At 32.3% G+C, this 13,826-nt stretch overlaps 1 protein-coding gene across 1 annotated transcript in view; it reads right to left on the minus strand.

Moving 5' to 3' along the window:
• LOC105334284 (integrin beta-3) overlaps positions 1–13,826 on the minus strand; it is a 28,351-nt gene that overhangs the window by 1,523 nt on the left and 13,002 nt on the right. The window contains exons 6-22 of the mRNA XM_034453920.2: positions 12,533–12,629; positions 10,786–10,888; positions 10,192–10,278; positions 8,805–8,888; positions 8,484–8,561; positions 8,142–8,360; positions 7,946–8,031; positions 6,983–7,034; positions 6,468–6,620; positions 4,515–4,651; positions 3,344–3,465; positions 3,130–3,239; positions 2,869–2,955; positions 2,101–2,233; positions 1,695–1,778; positions 1,237–1,281; positions 643–812 (exon numbers count right to left, since the gene is read on the minus strand). Coding sequence (XP_034309811.2) covers positions 643–812; positions 1,237–1,281; positions 1,695–1,778; positions 2,101–2,233; positions 2,869–2,955; positions 3,130–3,239; positions 3,344–3,465; positions 4,515–4,651; positions 6,468–6,620; positions 6,983–7,034; positions 7,946–8,031; positions 8,142–8,360; positions 8,484–8,561; positions 8,805–8,888; positions 10,192–10,278; positions 10,786–10,888; positions 12,533–12,629 — 1,847 coding nt within the window. The remainder of the gene's footprint in view (positions 1–642; positions 813–1,236; positions 1,282–1,694; positions 1,779–2,100; positions 2,234–2,868; positions 2,956–3,129; positions 3,240–3,343; positions 3,466–4,514; positions 4,652–6,467; positions 6,621–6,982; positions 7,035–7,945; positions 8,032–8,141; positions 8,361–8,483; positions 8,562–8,804; positions 8,889–10,191; positions 10,279–10,785; positions 10,889–12,532; positions 12,630–13,826) is intronic.

Consider the following 13,826-nt stretch of genomic DNA (forward strand, 5'->3'; position numbering starts at 1 on the left):
ATATATATATATATATATATATATATATCGTCAGTACCTAGATGGACGTTTATTAATGTCTGTTGACTGTTTTGATTCATTATCTACATGTAATTGTACAAAACTTTCCATAATGAAATAATATGAAAACGCTTGTCCGTTTTATATTTGCTCACAATGATTACTTATTTCTTATAACTTAATATTGTCTTCACTTTCTGTCTTTATTAATCGTAATTATTCCTCTGCAAAGGAATGGGGATCGTTTCCAGCAGTGATTTTGGTTTAAAAAAAAAATTTTGTGAACTTCATTCTATTTGTTGGCTCGTGTTAATTATCATGAGTAAAAGAATGTTCTAGTGTTAAGTGTGTGCAGAAAAAAATCAAAAAATAACATCCTGTAATTTTAATTGAATGTTCAATTTCAAATATACATAAAAGATAAAAATATTGAGCAACTGCAGATATTATTTGTTATTTTGAATACAGTAATATTGTTTGTTTATCTAAGTAACATCAAATCATAAAGACTGCATTTTTACTTTGATTTCCTAACATTACTTGTATGTACAGCAAATCAAGACAAAAAAATTATAGATGCAAAAATAATACCTACATTTAAACATACAACTATAAGCTTAGGCAAGAAACGCTTTTACTTACTCTCTCCCATGCAGGATTTTGGATTTCGGACTCGAATCTGGAATACTCCATGCTATCGTACAACATAGTCAGCAATTTCCAGATCAATAACAACAAGAGTCCTATCAGGAAAATCGCTCCGGAAATACTTAGTCCTATTTTTATCGGATCCGGTGAACCAGGAGGACACCCTTTAATCAATATTCAGTTAAATAAATTGTTTTGTTGACTTAGCATGACTTTTCATATACACACATCGACAAGATGTAAGCAAATAAAACTCAAGTGTTTTCCCCCGAAGGGCCTGTTTTCTTCAATTTATAAAAAAGATAGTGAGTACCAACTTCTTGCTCATAGGTTCATAGACATCATTGAATGATTATAAGCATTTTTTTATAATAATAATTACTGAATCATAAAGACATTTGACTTAAATCAAAACACCTTTGATCAAGACCAAATCATAAAGGTAGTTTAATGCATTTAGTAAATAACCAATTTTTAATGTCTCTGTTCTCCTGTATGTCTCAAACGTTTTGAAATGTGTGTAAAATACATTTTGGTCAGGTAGAAGATATTTTTTAAAAATACTATTGAAAAGTTCACAATGCTTACGTCTTGTGTCCTTAACGATCACTTCTTTGCCATTGTCACTATCATCTGTAAAAATCAATGAAAGCCAATATAATTATTGTATTTCTGCCTTCTGTAAAAATATGTCTTTGTGGTAATTTGTAACTAATTTCCAAAGAAATAAAAAAAAAACAGATTATGCTGTCACAATACTGTGTAAAACTAGAGTAAAGATATTTTCAGAATATTTACACAAATAAATACTTCGAAAACATATTGTAACGTAAGGACAAGAAAGTTCCCCCTTTGAAAATCTAACCAAGAAAACCGCAAAATATAAATGCCTTTAAACTTTATAATAAAAACTAGAATTCTATATCTATTAATGTAACCATACTGGATCAGGTGTGTTTGTTTGCAAACCTGTATTTGATTTTATACTAATCATTTGGATTGTTATAAAAACATGTTTTTTTATATCAAATATATGTAATACTCACAAACATTAAAATTGATGATGCACTTCTGGTCGTCTTCTGTGATGCAGGACTTGATAGTTATATTGACAACTTGTCCCTCGGGGGCTAAAAGAGATATCATCATGGGTAAAAATCTTTAAAAGTCAAACTGTCCATATCACGTCAGTTAAATCAGTTTTCAGTTTCGGTTTAAATTATCATGAGTAAATACCATTGATTTGAACATTGTTTTTTTTTATTGTAAAAAGATACTATTGGGATTGGACATACCTCAGCAGGCCCTCCCACAGAGAAATATTAAAAGTGAAACTTCCCATATACAGTCAGTTAATCAGTTTTCTTGTATTCACTTGCAGGTTCCAATAAAGAAAATATTGAAAGTGAAACTGCCCATATAAAGTCAGTTTATCATGTTTCATGTACTCACTTGCAGGTTCCAATAAAGGGGCAGTTTTGACATTGGTGCACATCTTCTCACAGACGGTGGAATTATACAGTCCAGTACCAAATGCTACACACTCAGCACAGTCCTTATTATTTTTACAGGTGCCTGGACAACTCTGAAAGTAAAATTGATATGCTTGAGCTCTTACAGAATTGTAACATTTGCGATATTTTAATCAAATGAAAGAAAGATAATAACGAATGCCATTGATATTTCATCAATTTATAACATTAACAACAACCTACACATATATTTATATAACATATATGTATGAGCTCAGTATAAACCACTCAGTATACTTGGACATAATTTTCCAATTTAAGTATCAATATGTAAATGTGGAATGCGTCCTAATTAATGACCTTTTCCTTTTTTGAAGAGTTGCCCCGTTTGCTTTTATTCTTAAAAAAATCTACATGGTATAAAATTTATTTTTAATAGTTTTAGTGATAAAATATATCTTTCCACCAAAGCATTTTTTTTATATATTTCTAGTAATTACTTTTTTATCTTGAAAATGTGCTTGTCCCCTCAGACCCTAATGCAATCTTCGTTAATTAATTACTGCTTAGTTAATAATATTTTTGAGAATTTCTCTCGGTAAATCTTTTTCTACTCTTAAATGCTTTAAAAAATATCAAAATATATATGTAAAATACATGGTGGATATTCAAGGTTGGAAAAATTTGGTCCTAATATGGATCGGATACCTTAATAAACTATTGATAAAGTTTTGTAAAAGATACTCACTGTGCATTGGTCACAAGTTTTTCCCCGGAAACCAGTTTTACACTGGCATCGATTGCACACACATTCCCCATTACCAGAGCAGATCGTCTACAACAAATGAAAAGTCTTGACTCCATATTCAGAAACTAATACTTGTTGACATAAACTAATGCCGATCATTAAGTAAACCTAAAATGTTCAAGTGTACATTTAGTTTAGAATGGTTTTTTATTCGTCTGAAATAGTGTTTGAAAAATATGCTGTGGTTGAAACTTCACTCACCCCGTTGTCCTTTTGACAGTCAGCTGTGGACACAGCACATTCACAGGCCTCTCCCGTGTAGTTGGCGTTACACACACACTTACCGCAGTCACATCGACCACGATCTGGTCCTGATTGTAACGGAAAATATATTTAGTTGAGTATATCAGAATTCTCAAATGAAATCATTGCAAGAAATGGCATTAATTTTAAAAAGACATGTGAATCACCAAACCTCCACAAAGCATCCGTTCGTAGCTCCTACAATTTTTATCATTACATTCACACTTGTCACCACTGTATCCATCAAAACATTCACACTTCCGGCAGGTGCAGTTCCCTGCGTTGTTGCAAATGCTGTGTACAAAAAGATCTGGTTATAAGTATACCAAAGCCATTTGTGCTGTTTAACTCGCGTGTAACTAAGCAATTGTTACAATTTTGCTATTCGTAAAACAATAAAAAATATCCATATTAAAGTAGATCCAGTGTTCTGTGACGTCACACTTTTTTGTAAAACTTTGAATTCTTTAAAAATTGTGCAAGATAGTTTTATTTATTTTATGTGAATATAATCACATGGATGTAATTAGAATTATTGGTAGGTTAAAGATATTTTCGCACTTAATTTTATACTAAATTTCCAAATCTTTATATATTTTATCTATGCAAAGGGGAAATAACTCTTTTTCTGACTTTTCTCTCAGTTGTATGTCTAAATGCTATAGTTTTTCTTATTCCAACGATTAATTTTAAAATATTTTTGTAATATTAGTTGTCTGATAAAGTTGACATTAAAATTAAACAAGAAAAACAAATTTCTGCCTACAAGATTTTACTTTTAACAGAAAAAAAATACATTTTTCTAATGCTAAAATATGCTTTAGTTTATGTTTATCTGGGATCTCAAAAAGTGTGATGACATGTATATTTTTTCTAACAATTGATGACATTTAAGTCTATTAAGTCGAAATCAGTTCGGTTTTTCAACTTTCCTCAGAGAATTTTACGAGTATGGAGCTACCTTAAGCACGTCAAGAAACGGCATTAAGAAAATAAAAATACACTCTATAGATGGCTGAATAGACAAATATAATGTGCATATTTTTTATGAGTCCTTTTCACAATTTTTAAGGATATAACATCAGAATACATGAATGTTTGACGTTATCATGCTTGATTTTGATACAATAAAAACTTTGTTTTTCAATTAACCAGAGATCGGTATTGGTTCATGGCAACCTATTTTTGCGAACAAGATGTAGGCCTTTTGGACAAAATAACCCAGGCATTTCTGAATTTGGTCACGGCAGGACATATTCGCAATGAAAAGGTTCTCGCGAAACTCGCAAATATTCTTTGCACGTGACTAAATGTTAGTTTACAATAACTTGTATTTGACTGACCCATTGGACGTGCCACAGGCCTCCTCGGCTGTGCCCCTGTCGTCACACTCACACTGGTCACCTATCCAACCAGGATTACAGTTACAGATACCGCACTCGTAGGTCCCGTTATAACTACATTTCTCGCTGTCTGGTTCCTGTTGAAAAGGAGAAAAAAGGTCAGATAATGATGCTGTCCTCAAACGTTCATGTTTTTCAAATGTAAGTACTAGGGATGTCAGTTTAACTCAGTTAACTTAATCTATTAATCGGGGCGCATTAGTCGAGCTATAGTCGAGCATTAGTCGAGCTATAGTCGAGTACTCAATGATTTATTTGAAATTGTGATTCAGGTTTCAAATTAAATGATGCTACTGTTACGTAAAAAACAATTTTAAAAAATATGATGATATATACTAAACGTATTTTATTTAAAAAAAAATTGAACAGTATTTTATTTACATGTCCGTTAAAAAATGTCCTGGCTTTTACTTTTATTATTCTAGTGACACTTACACATTATTAAGATCCTTATCATCTTAGGCAGTTTAAATGTAATCTGTTCCTTGTTAATTAGATAATTGTCCTTGTCTAATCAGTAATCAAAAATTAATGATTATTAAAACAAACGCCTAAGAACATTATGATTATTTTTTTATTATCCAAACATCTAATCCAATTGATAACTGATTAGTTAAAACACAAATTTTTCACAAGTACATGTTAATGTCTGCCTATGTAAATCAAAAGAGATTAATTATTAGCCGCTTCAAAAATACACCAGAGACACTAATTGAAAAGATTGTAACTTACAAATAAAATATGTCTAGATTTGTTGTTTACATTCGTAGCCCAAAAACTGTTGTGTTAAGAAAAATATTAATTTTTAAATTCTATTCACCTTATTACGAGTAACCAACTACGAAAATTTTAGTCGATGGTCGTTGTGACTATCGACGGTAGTCGAGTACTCGTTGACATCCCTAGTAAGTCGAGTAAACACGATTATAACGAGGTGTCCGGAACCGACAATTTTGCTTTGCTAAGGGTAATTCGTAATATCCGTGAAGCTTTTAACATGTAATATAGTTCCCGGGAATTCCTTCCATGTAAGTGTCAATTCATTATAAGCGGGTTTGCTTTTATCATGTTGTACGATATATATATGTTTAACAAGGAGATGGTATCGTGGACATGTCAGAAATTGATTACATTTATACTTCATTGTAAACGTCTAAATATTTATATTCTATCAAAATTATTTTTCAAGTTTTAATAAGCATTGGTTTGCTATTAAAAATGTACTACATGTATAGTTTTCTGTAGTCCACAAATTTAAAACAGTTTGAGGAACTTGAAACTTTGGTGATAAGTAATGAAGGACTTTTTTTATTCTCACTAAGACTTGATAAACATAGGTCTCTATACTTATATCATCAGTTTCTAATGCATTGTTTAAAAAAATACATTGATTATTTTTTATACATAAATGTGTCGTTTAGTCTTTTAAAACAAGAATGTATATGTACTTAAAATGAAATTAATGATATAACTTCTAGTATGTAAAGTATTTTCATTTCGAAACCTTTAAGTTAGGCTTACTGAATAGCGATGTTAATCCTTTAAGCGTCAATTTCACAGAAACATCTACTTTCTAGTTCATATAAAGCTTTGCTTAATGACTTTCAAATAGTCAGTAGATCAGATATAAACCAATATTACAAAGTTTTTGTGTACATTGGAATCACTGTTGTTCGTGGGGACCAATGTTCGTGGCTTTCTTTTGTAACCATTGCCCATGAATTTACATCCCCACGAGCGTACAAACAGGAATTTGTCTTATATTTATTAAAATTATCCCTAAAATGCCACTAATGAAATTACGTGGCCACTTACCAGGACAATTACACATAAATACAAAAATAATTCCATATTTATATGAGTTTGCACATGACTGCTTCAAACTGAACTTACAGCCTCTGGTTGGAGCTGGCAGTCACAGTCACACACGTGTTCTATGTCCACCTGAACACGTTCCTCCAGGCCCTCGGGGAAAATGGTGAACGTCACATTTCTTTTCTCCGGACAAGTGTTAAAGGTAGATATAATGTAAGGGTAAAAAGTAGCCTAAAACGTAAATAGGAACCAAATCTAAGCTAAGAGGATCGTTAAATTTTGTTCGACGTTGTGAGATTACCCCCCCCCCCCCCCCCGCAATATCCAACCCTCCAAATAAAAGATGTTATAGTCATGGCGACAAAAATAAGACATTTTTAAAATGTTTAAATATTTCGTTATTAACTCTGTGCAAGTTAATGAGCTTAAGCTATCCGTCAAAACAACATAAAAAGTGTTTCATCGATTTGATATAAGATTGAAAAAATATTGTACATTTAAAAAAATATAACCTAATAACTAATGGTTTCAAATGTTATTAATACCAACACTTATAAAAGGGTTGTTAAACACTGGACCATACACCGTCTTACCGATTTTTCCGTGGTTAGTCCTGAACATACATTAGTCTGGTCTTTAAGTCGACTGTAATAGAAATGGCATATTTGTATACAATAAGAAAGGGGTTACAATCCTTGTGCAAAACAGTTTTCATAATAACTTTTTAGTCAACTGTCAGTTATAACCACTTTTGAATTACTATTGTAACATCAAAGTCATTTACAATATCTTAATTCCTTCAACGTTATTAATTTTCATTAGAACCGTTTTAAAAAGAGCTTGGACTTTCGGTTGGATGTGACTGTCTAGTTTGCTTATCAAATCAAGCTGTCAAACATTGATCCCCTTTCTTCTTATTCGCTAAGAGAACCTCATTAATATTCAAAGACTCTCAAAACCGTTGCCCGACTCTGTGAAACTGGCGCTCTTTCAGCAAAATATACATCCCTGGATGAAGTCGGACGAGTGTCATTGCGTTCAATGTATGCATATCTATTAGTCAATGGCTGGACAGTTAACCTTAAGTAGACCCTGATTTCATCAAATCGGAGTTTATCACGTACTGCCCAAAGTCCAAGCTCTTGTTAAAACGGTTCTATTCCACGGCGGGTACTCAAATTGGCATCAATCGAATCCACTATGGGACTCGGCAAACGGTTAGTTAAACATCTCACTCGACGATATTAAAATTGCAATCAGCTTACTCAACATTATCAAAATTGTTCTTCTATAGTCCAACACAAAATTGTTATTTTTACCAGTACTAAGCCGTTATTTTAGCCTGTACTTAAATCTTTTTTAGCCAGTACCTAACAGTGTCACCTACAAGTGTTATCATTAGGGTATTTCAATATGGTACTAAGTAAAAAGTATTCTTTTACGTTCACTTATCAAGTTTTTCTTTTGTCTAACGCTAAACTGTTATTTCAGCCAGCACTAAACTGTTATTGTCACCCACTAGTTGTATTATGAAATCTTCTTATTTGCTCACTTACCCACCAGTCTGGCAGTTTGTGTACATTACCACCTGTATTTCCTCGCTGTCTTCATTCACAACTAATTTAACAGTCTCTCTTAGACGCTAAAAGAAGGAAAGAGACCTGGGATATCAAACAATATGTTATACAAGAGTTTTCCTTATGACACACAGAACTAAATTTTTTTCATCAATTTTAATGTTCATCACTTTACCCTATAGTTTGCGCTGACGATATCCAAGATGTTGCGTGCGTCTGTTGACAGTTCTGAAGCTCGAGGTGTCCCCCCAGGCAGTAACGTAGCCAACTTGTCATAAAACAGATTCCGGACCTGTTGATTGTTCAACTCCGAGGAATTTCCACCAATTACAAAAATAATGTTAATGTTGTTTTCTTTGGCCTTCTGAATTATTTGACCAATTGAAGGGTAGTCCTGTTTCATGTGAAGATTTGGTTTGAGTTGAAAAGTAAAGAAAAATTTGTTATAAAGATATCAAATAAAGGAAAACATATTTTTGCAGTTGTTTAATATTAGAACACAAATAGAAAAGTTTACCTGGACCTCAGCCTCGGTATAATACCCATCACCATTAAGGTGACATGTTCCGTCATTTGGTTCTAGAATTCCTGCCAGCTGTCATATAAATGTATGAAATCAAGAAGTAAAAACAATTTTTTCAGGGGAAAAAACTTATATAACATTGAACTTTAAAAAGCTGTTTTAACTTGTACAGTATTGCCCTTTTGCCAGCCACCCGCCCGCTATATATTCAACATATTAATATTTAATATTTTTTATGACAAATCCGGTTTAAAACTAAGCAAAACTGACATATATACAATTTTATGTTTACTAAACGACCACACCAATGCTTACCCTGCCGTCTCCGGCTTGGTGGAAGTTAATATCGGAGGCGTACAGCAACATACGTCTGGCTTTTTCCCTCCATCCAATCTTGGTCTTTAAAATACGAATTCTAACTATAGCTCTCCAGTTTATAGCAGTTGGCATTTTACTAAATGTGTTTCTTTTTCAAACACAAAAAGGAATATTTAAGAAATGTTCTCTGTTAATTTTAATTACGGAAATCAAGGATAACACTGATTCGATGTCTATAGATTGTGACATGTTTTATATGAAATTATGTACAAAGTTCACTATTGATTTTTATCGAAATCATTCTTAAAATGGAACTTGTTTTCTATGGAACTTGTTTTCTATATTATCTTTTTTATAAGTAATACTACTTTATTTAGCAATCAAAAACGGGCTCTTTTTTATAATGAAGTATGATATAGAAACAAGAAATTTGAACACAGGATAAAGCTCTATTATTTAATCTACTCAATGTTAACCGATATATCTTGAAAGGTAGAAGAATGTCTCTGTAGTTTATCTTTTAGTCACCTTAAGTTTCAGGTATCTTACAGTCACATGTCATTTATATTTCAGCCCCCTAAGATTTATTTTTCGGTCACCAGTTTTTTATCTTCCCGGCACCTGTAGGTTGTCTTCAGTAACCTTTAAGTTACTAGTATATGTATCTTGAAATCACGTAATTTATCTTTCATTTCACTTAGATTTACCTTTCGGTAACCTGGACTACGTTTTAAAAAAGAACTTACGACAAAGTCGTAAACATTTTCATTCTCTTAGAACGGTCTTTAATGAACAAACTCTATATCAAACCAATTTAATAATAAATAAATAATAATTAATAATTATTTTGATTTTGATAATTATTTTTACATATATTAAAATATTTAAAAATAAAATATTTATTAGATTGTGTTTAATAAACATTCATAAATATGGTCGTAAGTCGTAAATTCTTATGCAAAACGCAGTTCAAACATATCTTTAGGTCACTGGTAAGTTGCGTTTTAGTCTCTTGTCATTAATCTTTCTGTCTTTAAAAACTTATCTTTCAGTCTCCTGTTTATCATCTTTTATTTACTTGTTAGCCATATTTGTATCTTTTAATCACATTTAACTCATCTTTGAGTCTCTTTAAGTTCCTCTTTCGGCAATCAGCTGCCATTTATCTTTCAGTCACATGTCATTTATAATTAGGTCATCTGGAATTCATATTTTGGTCAACTGTATCTTATTTTTCAATCACATTTTAACTGCCAGAATGACAGCGCTATGCCAATCAGCCAAATGGAAGTTATTTCTCAGTTTCCCTTTAGTCGCCTGAATGACGGAGCTGTTGTTAAGAGTAAGTTACTTCTCCGTGCTTTCGGCGATGACAGTGACTTACCCCGCACACCATGGTCTGCAACAAACCGTCAAATAACCCCTCAGGTTTATCGAAATTAGCCGTGGTCCTAATGTCATCGACAGCCGCCTATCAAAAGAAAAAAACTTCCTCTATTACTATTATCGTCGTTAATGGCCATCGATTGTAATATTTATTTTAATAGAAAAAATATAATCAATAATATTGTTTTGTAAACTGAAATGGCATTGTTGCTCATTAGATCACCCATCTTTTGGATTTTATCCTTCTTCTTTAAATGTGACTTTAGAATATGAACACCATTTTTTGTAAAATAGATTTTTTTTCTTAACGTCATAAAACGTTTAGAAAATTGTTAAATATAACATTGAATTAATAAGCAAAATGCAAATGACAATACTTTAACGCCATATGAAATGTTTTTTTTACTTTTATTTAAAAGCAAAAAACAAATGTGTTAACTTGTTATAATATAAGGGTAAACTTTATTTTCCTCCAAATCAAAGCAGTTTAAACACTAAAAATATGTTGTTGTTGTTTTTTTTAATTTGTCTTATAATGGGTTAAGTTTGTTTTCTTCCAACCACTTTTATAATCTTTGTTTCTCGATTTTACCTCAAAATCTTCTATCTTTGGCGTCAGTTTCAAACGATGGCGATAGGAGTAGGCTTTGTCGCACTTTGTCGAGAGGCTGGTTCCGAAGCATGGATCGTTTAAACTGTAGCACAAAGACATAAGCATTTGTTGTTAATAGAAATCAATTGAAATTCATATAAGAAGAAACGTGTAATGAATTTTAAAGTTATTGCTGCCTTCATAATTTTGTTATAAAATTTTAGATAGCAAAGCTTCAATTTTAGATGCAGGTTCGACCTCACCAATATTTGAATAGTGCCTGTAACAGTTGAAATTGTTACTCTGAGAAAGTATTGTCAACCGACGCTTAGTGGCGGATGACAATGGTTTTGCAAACGGTTTCAATTTTAACTAATTCTTTCCAAACAGCCACTATTTATACAAAGTATACTGAATTTTTTAGTTTAGAGAAAATTTTACTGCTCTTACATAAAAATGACATGAATCTTACTGCGATCCGTACGCGTATAATTTAAGCGCATGTTACAATTCTTTTTATTATACTTTCATGTTAAAATACTGAAATCTGATTGGTTTATACGCAGTTGATATTCCGTTCTATTACCCTCAGTGTTAGCAACACACTTGGCAACGGGTAAAACAACAAATTGTTACATGCGCGTAAATTGTGCGCGTACGGTTCGCCGTAGATTTAACGTCTTTTCTGTGTAAAAGCAGTAAAAATTTCTCTAAAATTAAGACATTCAGTATAATAAAATGAATAGTGCCTGTTTGGGAGGATAACAGTTGAAACTGATACCCCTCGAAAACCATTGTCAACCTCCGCTTCGCGTCGGTTGACAATGGTTTCTCGGGGTGTCAATTTCAACTGTTACCCTCCCAAACAGGCACTATTTATATTATGTTACCCGTTGCCAAGTGTGTTGCCAGAGCTGAGGGTAATAGAACGGATTATCAACTGCGTCAAAACTAATTAGATTTCAGTATTTAACATGGAAATATAATGATGCTTAATAGTACACGTTTAACATTCTTTTAAACACTAAATGAAAGCGAGTAGAACGACTTTACTTTTGTTACTCACTATGCTGGAGATGTTCAAGTGAATGGGAGAACTACTTTACTTTTGTTACTCACTATGCTGGAGATGTTCAAGTGAATGGGAGAACGACTTTACTTTTGTTACTCACTATGCTGGAGATGTTCAAGTGAATGGGAGAACGACTTTACTTTTGTTACTCACTATGCTGGAGATGTTCAAGTGAATGGGAGAACGACATTACTTTTGTTACTCACTATACTGGAGATGATAAAGTGAATGGTAGTACGACTTTACTTTTGTTACTCACTATGCTGGAGATGTTCAAGTGAATGGGAGAACGACTTTACTTTTGTTACTCACTATGCTGGAGATGTTCAAGTGAATGGGAGAACTACTTTACTTTTGTTACTCACTATGCTGGAGATGTTCAAGTGAATGGGAGAACGACTTTACTTTTGTTACTCACTATGCTGGAAATGTTCAAGTGAATGGGAGAACGACTTTACTTTTGTTACTCACTATGCTGGAGATGTTCAAGTGAATGGGAGAACGACATTACTTCTGTTACTCACTATACTGGAGATGATAAAGTGAATGGTAGTACGACATGTTACTCATACACCATTTTGGACATTTCGAGTGAATGGGAGAATGACTTCATGTTACTCACTATGCTTGAGATTTTCAAGTGAATGGGAGAACGACTTTAATTTTGTTACTTACTATTTTGGAGATGTTCGAGTGAATGGGAGAATAACCTTATCCATGGCAGTTCCCAGACCAAACTGAAAATCAGTCGTCAAATTCTGTATTTCATTGGCTGAAATAAAGATTAGAGTCTTTAAAAGTTTAAACTGTTTTAGCGGAAAAGAAACAAAATATATTTATTACTTTTTGTTCTTCGTTTTATATATGTGCTAAATAATATTTTAAAATAATTTTTACGCATTTTTTAATTTTGTCTTGTTTTATATTAATTTTTTTTTCTTCATAAATCGGACTTACAAATACCCGATACAGATTTGCCTTATCACGTAGTTAAAGGAAAAACTGTCATAAACAACAGTACGTAAATGTGCATAATATATTATTGTTTTAAGGGCGAGACAATTTTAACTGACAGCATATTAATGTATCACCTAACGTTTTTTTTTGGTTTACAATTTCTACACAATGTCAATAAAAATGTATAGCACAAATGTCGTTTAAAAATATATAAATGTAAAATACATCAAATCAGTAGATATATAAAGGCAAGCATCCGATATATTTGTGATGTGTAGCTTGGGTACGTTATACGATTATATTTACATTTTCCTGTACCTTTGCCTGTGATAACACTATGTATCGCTTTTGTACTATATAGCTCATAAAGCCAAATTGAGGCGCCAGCGGGGTTTGCTTATTTATATTTAAATATTTAATCGTACGATGGCTAAAAATTATATAAATATAAGTAATAAGGAATCATTCTTTGAATATCATGACGTGATAATTTCGGTCGGGGCGTGATCAAATCTATCATAAAGCCCTTCGGGCTTTATTGGATTTGATCACGCCCGACCAAAATTATCACCTCATAATACTCAAAGAATGATTCCTTATTCCTTATATAATGATGGAAATATTGGCTTTATTATTGTATATACAAGGAGGCTGGATGGCCAAAAAATTAACCATCAGATCTACAATAGATTTTAGGACAAGGTTTGTTTTTCAATTGTTTTTCAATATAAAAGTATATTCTATATCTGTGCTATTTTGGTAAAAATTAAAATCCTTATATCTTAGCGATAAGATTTTGTAATTTCCTATATTTATGTATGGAACGTTTCTTCTAAAAAAAAATCAAAACATTATAAAAATGGCCACGATTATCGAGCCCAGTCCTATATATTACAAACACTGCCTCACGCGATTTACTTACATTCTCCACTTACTGTCACAAAGAAAATAACAGATTACAACTGCAATGCACCTCTTTCGCCATTCACACACACACACACACACACACACA

The sequence above is a fragment of the Magallana gigas genome, chromosome 10 (genome assembly GCF_963853765.1).
Source record: "Magallana gigas chromosome 10, xbMagGiga1.1, whole genome shotgun sequence".
NCBI classification, from domain to species: Eukaryota; Metazoa; Mollusca; class Bivalvia; order Ostreida; family Ostreidae; genus Magallana; species Magallana gigas.